Below are 7,072 nucleotides of genomic sequence, written 5' to 3'. Positions count from 1 at the left end.
TGACGCCACTCCCCTAAAAAAGAACAATTCTTGGAACTCAAGAGTGCTGGGAATTGCAGCTGTGTAAGGAAGGTCAGCGATTCAAATCCCCGTGACAGGGTGAGCTCCCATTGCTCGGTCCCAGCTCCTGCCAACCTAGCAGTTCGAAAGCACATTAAAGTGCAAGTAGATAAATAGGTACTGCTCTGGTGGGAAGGTAAACGTCGTTTCCGTGCGCTGCTCTGGTTTGCCAGAAGCAGCTTAGTCATGCTGGCCACATGACCTGGAAGCTGTACGCCGGCTCCCTTGGCCAATAAAGCGACATGAGCGCCACAACCACAGAGTCGTTCGCGACTGGACCTAATGGTCAGGGGCACTGTGGGCTACGTCCTGCCTACCTGGTGACATTGACAAGTTGCAACACTCCTGTGATGGCCTGGAACTCGGGCTCGGGCTCGGACTTGGAACTGGAGGAGTCTCGGTCCGCACCGGATTCTCTGCCTCAGGCAGCATCTGAACCTAGTCTGGGGCCTGATTCTGAAGAGCCCCAGTCTGCACAGGTTCCCCTGCAACAAACACCAGCTGGGCCGAGTCGGGGGCCTGAGCCTGCCCTGAATCCAGATGCTGGGATTACCTTGTTGCCTTCAGCTGGGCCATCACTTACAGCTGCTCCACTACCAGTTGGGTCAGGAGAGGCTGAGGTGGCCTCTGGGTCTAGTAACCCACCGGCGTCTCCCGAGCTGCAGAGACTCAGGTCTAAGAGAAGGAGAGACCTGAGTACTCACAGGAGAAGTGCCCGCCTTCGGGCAAGACAGGGAGCTGAGTCACCAGGGGATCAGAACTGGCCATTACCCCATCAGAGATGAAAGGCTGCCAGACTCCGCCCCAGGTTGTGGGAGCAACATTGTTACTTGCTGCAACCTGCCTGTTACCCTGTGCCTGACCTAACCTGGTTTCCTGCCTTGGCCCTGTTGGACTGACTCCTTGTGGAATCCTTGGATTCGGGACCAGACCTGGACCGCGTTGCTCGGGTTAACCCCCGGTCCCAGCACAACTTCCTAGTCCAGGAAGTTACCATCTTTGCAAAGGTTTGGAGGCACTAGTTTGCTCTGTGTTCCAGTTGTGTGGTATCACGGGTGGAGAGCCAGGGAAGGCTCAGAGGGAGCTGAGCTCAAATTCCTTCTCAGCCATGGAAGTTCATTTGGGCGACCTGGTTGGCTCAGCCACACTTTCTCAACCTAGCTTATCTTGAAGGGTGGCTGTGAGGATAAAATGGTGAATCATGGACACTCGTCTTGCTAGACCTTATGCTCTCCAGATGCTCCACCACCTGCATGGCCGCTGGCCAGGATGCCTGGGGCTGAGAGGGGTTGGGAGTCTAACAACATCTGAAGAGCATCAGTTTGGGGAGGACTGGTGTATGCAGTTCTGGGCTTTCTGAAGGAAAAGTGGGAAGACAAATGTAACAAGTTATTAAAAAAACAAAACAGATGGCCAACCATAAATCTGAACTCTAAAGATGCAACGAACCTGCATTGGCTACCAATTTGCAACCAGGCCGGACTCATGGTTCTTGATTACATTCTTGCGTTGGTTCACAAAGTTCTAAGCAACTTGGGCCCAAAGTCCACCTGATTCCTTATGCTCTGATCTTCTGATGGGGCACTTTTGGTGGTCCATGTTGCCCCAAGGTTTCACCTGGCCTTTATGAGGCACTGAGCCTGGCCCTGTGGAACACTGTGCCAACAGAGGTTTGGCAGCTTCTGAACAGGGGCGTAGCGCTTCTCGTCGGTGCCTTGGGGCAGGTGAGCACACTTGCCCACCTCTTGCCGCCAGGTGGGTTCTCTTCTTCACCCTCTGCTCTCACCAAGCCCCCGCTGCTGGAGTCAGGCAGGGCACAGGGATCTCTGTGGGGCCGGGGTGCCCAGTTTGTGCCCCCGATTCTGCACCTGGAGCCATGCCCTCCTATCACTACACCACTGCTTCTAAAAACTGTATTACCCAGGGAGACCTTTCAAACCTGCAATGCTCTTCCAACCGGCTCTTTGATGTTTCTGTCGTAACACTGTGTTTTTAATCTGTATGCTGCCTTGTGATATAGGAAAGTCCGGCTTATAAATATTTCAGCAGGTCTTGGCCTCCTACATAGGCCAATTTTGCTTTTTGATCTCATTAGCTGCACTGTTGTAGTAGTGGAGAGACACCCCTATTACCTGCACAGGTGATGCAGTGACCATCCTGGCATGCTGCTAAGAGGGAGTTCTGACACACACACACACACACACACACACACACACACACACACACAGCTTCTTTTGCCCCAGATAAACCTTTGAGTTACCAGAAGACAAAAAAGATCACTTTATTTGTGGTCATTATCAGTGTATATATAAAAATCAGCGAAGGCTCTCTACTCTCTTTCCACTGCTGGAAAACAGGAAGGCGGGGGGGGGGGGGAGAGATGGGGACAGCGTGCACTTCTGCCACCAGAGACTAAGGCCCAAGCACCTCCTGCCCATTCTGTGGTGGAGAAAAAGTTGGCTGGTTGCTGGTTGTGTCCTGCAAAGAGTTTTGGAACCTCTTAAGTAGGTATAAATACTGTCCGTTGGGTGACATGCCAAGGAAGAAAGAGTAGGAGAAAATGTGGCACATTGCAGAACTTCCCTGACAAATTTAGCATTACTGAAAGATGCAGAGGTGCTGTTGGTGTTGTTTGGTGATAGACTCCTCCCCACATTTACCATTAATAAACGTGGGGCACAGTCTGCTGGGAAGTTGTTATTGTAGGTGTTGGTGGAACTTGTGTAGGAAGGAGAGTATCCAGGTGGATTGGGCCCTGTGGATCAGACCTGCCTGTCTCCTGCACGGCATGTTTAAAAGTCCTCTGTGCATAGGTCCAATGTGTTCCTCCCACTCTTTTGTGCAGAGATGGCTAAAGTGTAGCCGCCTTTCCCTGATGTTGTCGGACTACAATTCCCATCACTCTTGAACATTAGCTATGCCTTGGGCTGAGGCTGATGGGAGCTGGGAGTCTAGCAACATCTGGAGGGCCATGGGGGGGGTCACCCCTGCATTGGAGTTGCTGCTTTGGCCTTTGAGCCTAACAACCACTTCGTTTGAGCCTAACAACCAGCCTTAATGCCCACTTCATTCCCAAACTGTTGAATTGCTTGAGTGAACTGTTACAGGTGGAAGATGTGAGTGGAATGAGAGGGGTACATTTGTAAAATGTTTTTTCCCCTCCAGAGCATTTGCCCCCAAAGGTGGGGGTGCATAAAATCAGAAAAGTGTATTTTGTGGATGGATACTGATGAACAGATGTCACAGGAACAGCAAAGTTATGATTAGTGATGCGTGTATTTAAACGCACGACAGTGAAATTAGATGGGGCTGGAGACGCAAACCAAGAAACACAGGGAGGGAAGTACAGGGAACTCTTCTAGTTTAGGAAGATCCCATTAAGATATCTGGCATGGGAAGTAAATCTGAGCACTTGGAAGCGCCTGGAATAAAGCCTTTGGTGTCCCAAACTTTAGTGCCCCAAAAAGTTAGAGACTGACAATTTTAAATTTGGTTTTTCCAATATTCAGTTCTCCACATCCATATATATATTTATATCTCTCCACAAAGATTGCCAGGATTTTAATGTGCATTTCTTCTAAAATACACATTTTTGCATCCAATTTACCTAATTTAAAAAATATTTCCTCCCAATAGAATGCATTTTGTATATTTTCACATATTTGCATTTTTAAACACATAATGTGTGTGTGTGTTTTTACTCTTTTGGTTGAAGGATTGCATCACAAAAGTTAGAAAAGTTCTTTTCCATATATTTTGAGAAAGTGTATAAGAAAGCATATATTAGTGAAAACAATACACAAAATGCAAAAATGCATTCTATCAGGGGAAATGGAATCCAGAAGCCAGCCAGGAGCCTCTGGCAAAACTGGCAAATATGGGAGGAAGGGATTGAGTTTTTCCTATTGTTTGTTCCCAGCATTCAGTTATGTAGAGGTAGACTGCCCTTGAACATGGAGTCCCCCCATCAGCCTTCACAAGCATTGTTATACATATCTGCCATCACTGGTCTAATCTTCCATGAAAACCATCTAAGTTAATTGCTGTTTGATAGCTGTGCTGTTAATGCCTTTAAAACACAGCCAGGTCAACCTCATTTAAGGTTATCTCATTCAAGGGTGTATTTTCTTTAAAAAAAACCTCAACCCTGTAAAATATAGCCTTTTTCAACAGATGCTTTTGGCAGTAATGAGTCTCTGCTAGTGGCACCACGGAACAATTAACAGCCTCTGTCTGCAGCTTGTTGACATGAACCTCACTCATTAGTGGTTAATTAGGCGACATTATTTAAATTGCATAGGTTGCATTAGCAGGTCAGGTGACTGCTCCCCCTTTTAGATTCGTGGGTGGGGGTGGGAACTGGACCTCAGCTGCGCAGAGAAGATGGCAAACATCCTTCGCCAGGCGATGCAGCCATCTCCCAGTTCCCTTTCCACCTGTCCTGCAATGCAAAGGAGAGGGAGGTTCAGCGGCCTGGCCCGACTCACAAGACCCTCTTTTTTTCACGTGGCCCACCTGGCAAGGGCTGCTCTGGGGGGGCATGTCCATTGTCCATTTTTAAATGGAAGTGTGGAGCGACTTCTCTTCCTCCATGTTTGTGAGGGTGTATTTCTCATGTTCTGCGCTGCGCTGGGGTGGCTCTCGAGGGGCGTGGTGAAGTTCAATGAAGAGCATGTAGATAGCAGTTCCGATAGCGGCCCCAACCATCGGGCCGACGATAGGGACCCACCAAAAGTGGTGGCCAGCCCTGGGGGAAGAGAGAGAGAGAGAGATTAACCAGTGTTTTCAGTGCCTACATTTTTGTAGACCTGATTTGTGGTGGCTCCCCACTTCCACTATCAACTGCCTCTCCAGTGTGGTGAGACAATGTGGTACCGAAGCTTTGAATGGGCCACTGTGCTTTCAGTTAAAAGCTTCCTATCCGTGGGAAAAGCTGCCTCTGGTAGAGCCTCTCCTGGTATGTCCCACGGAGGACCTTACGGTCTTCAAACAAAAACATATTGGAGATCCCAGGCCACAAGGAGGTTAGGCTGGCCTCAACCAGAGCCAGGGCTTTTTCGGATGTGGCCCCAGTCTGGTGGAATGCTCTGCCCCAAGAGACTAGGGCCCTGCGGGACTTGACATCTTTCCCAGGGCCTGCAAGACAGAGCTGTTCCACCAGACCTTTGGTCAGGGCGCAGCCTGACTCCCTCCTTTGGCAATCCTCACAGAACTCCAGCCCAATGGTTGCCATTAATCTGATTTGAATTGATTTTATAATGAAATGATTTTAGAATGTTGTATCATTTTACTATTGTTAGCCGCTCTGAGCCCGGCTTCGGCTGGGGAGGGAGGGATATAAATAAATTATTATTATTAATTCTTCTTCTTCTTCTTCTTCTTCTTCTTCTTCTTCTTCTTCTTCTTCTTCTTCTTCTTCTTCTTCTTCTTCTTCTTCTTCTTCTTCTTCTTCTTCTTCTTCTTATTATTATTATCAGTGGCGTAGCGTGGGTTGTCAGCACCCGGGGCAAGGCAAGTAATTTGTGCCCCCTAACCTGTGGACTTGCGCCCCCTAACCCTAACCCCCAGATGTTGCGCCCGGCCCCCCCTGCACCCCCCTATTATAACTCCTTGCTAGGTTGTTAAAGGCAAAGGAGCAGAGCCAGTAAATGAATCTGCAAGGGACCCATCTTGGCTACTGTCACGCTTTGGGTGCAGCCATGTGGGGGCTGGTTTGGCAACAGGCAGAGCTTGTTTTGAGGGGCACCCTGTTCTGTTTGCAGGCTACCATTCCTGATTAGAGCAGGGGGGTGGGCACCCCTTTGACGTGGCACCTTGTAGCTGAATCACTGCAACTTCTTACATTTTCAGGACCAGGCCTGACAGCCTGCAGACAAATTGGAATTGGAAGTTTATCCTCATTTTGAAATGGAACAGAAGTCACAGTGCAATGAGGCTAGCAGGGGTGGAATTGGGTAATATGGTGCCCTGAGCAAAGACAAAATCTGCACCCCCCCCCAATACTTCTTATTTTCACAATAATTCCTTTTGGTACAGTTGCTTATTATTATTGTTTTGCACACCCTTGGCTCAGCACCCGGCGGGGGGGAGGAACCACCCACACTTCCCTAAATCTGGCACTGATGCCAGCCAGAATGGAGGCTGCGGGAACGACAGCACCATTAGCACTGTTGGAAGGAAGCTCATATTCTTATTAGAGTCTCCCAAGAACAATGGACTGTTTCCTCTGCTCAGATTAGAAAGACCTGCTTTTGTGTGTCCGCTAGGGGTCAGCCTTGCAACACGATGGAGGCGAAGGCAGAAGCATCGTCTCCATCACTCTGAATTCCTCCACCTTCCTCTGTCTTTTCTGAGCCAGGGAACTCAGGGAATGTGCCTCTTATTTCAGTGAGTTTTTAAGAACCGCTCCTGCTTCCTCAGTCAGTCTTTTCAGGTAAAAAGTAGCAGGTTAGGGAAACACGACAGCCACACAGCATGTTGTTGTTTAGTCGTGTCCGCCTCTTCGTGACCCCCTGGACCAGAGCACGCCAGGCACTCCTGTCTTCCACTACCTCCCGCAGTTTGGTCAAACTCATGTTTGTAGCTTCAAGAACACTGTCCAACCATCTCATCCTCTGTCATCCCCTTCTCCTTGTGCCCTCCATCTTTCCCAACATCAGGGTCTTTTCCAGGGAATCTTCTCTTCTCATGAGGTGGCCAAAGTCTTGGAGCCTCAGCTTCAGGATCTGTCCTTCCAGTGAGCACTCAGGGCTGATTTCCTTAAGAATGGATAGGTTGGATCTTCTTGCAGTCCATGGGACTCTCAAGAGTCTCCTCCAGCACCAGAATTCAAAAATATTGGAAAATATCGCCACACAGCATACAACTGTGTTTTAACATGGAAGTTCCTGGGAAGGGGCCCCCACTGAAACTACTACTACTTCTGCTGCTGCACCACAGACAGAACAAGCCAGAGTCCGGCTTCTGGTATTCTGTAAACCTGGACTCCTACCACAAGCCAAGAACATACCTT

At 49.0% G+C, this 7,072-nt stretch overlaps 1 protein-coding gene across 2 annotated transcripts in view; it reads right to left on the bottom strand.

Moving 5' to 3' along the window:
• Window positions 1-3,317: 3,317 nt before the first annotated feature.
• AQP9 (aquaporin 9) overlaps window positions 3,318-7,072 on the bottom strand; it is a 28,811-nt gene continuing 25,056 nt past the window's right edge. For both annotated transcript variants that reach the window (XM_081887820.1, XM_081887819.1), the window contains one exon: window positions 3,318-4,807. In XM_081887820.1, coding sequence (XP_081743946.1) covers window positions 4,618-4,807 — 190 coding nt within the window. In that variant the 3' untranslated portion in view covers window positions 3,318-4,617. The remainder of the gene's footprint in view (window positions 4,808-7,072) is intronic.

The sequence above is a fragment of the Podarcis melisellensis genome, assembly GCF_964234715.1.
Source record: "Podarcis melisellensis genome assembly, chromosome: 14".
Taxonomy (NCBI): domain Eukaryota; kingdom Metazoa; phylum Chordata; class Lepidosauria; order Squamata; family Lacertidae; genus Podarcis; species Podarcis melisellensis.
This window is presented reverse-complemented; position numbering and strand designations above follow the sequence as displayed.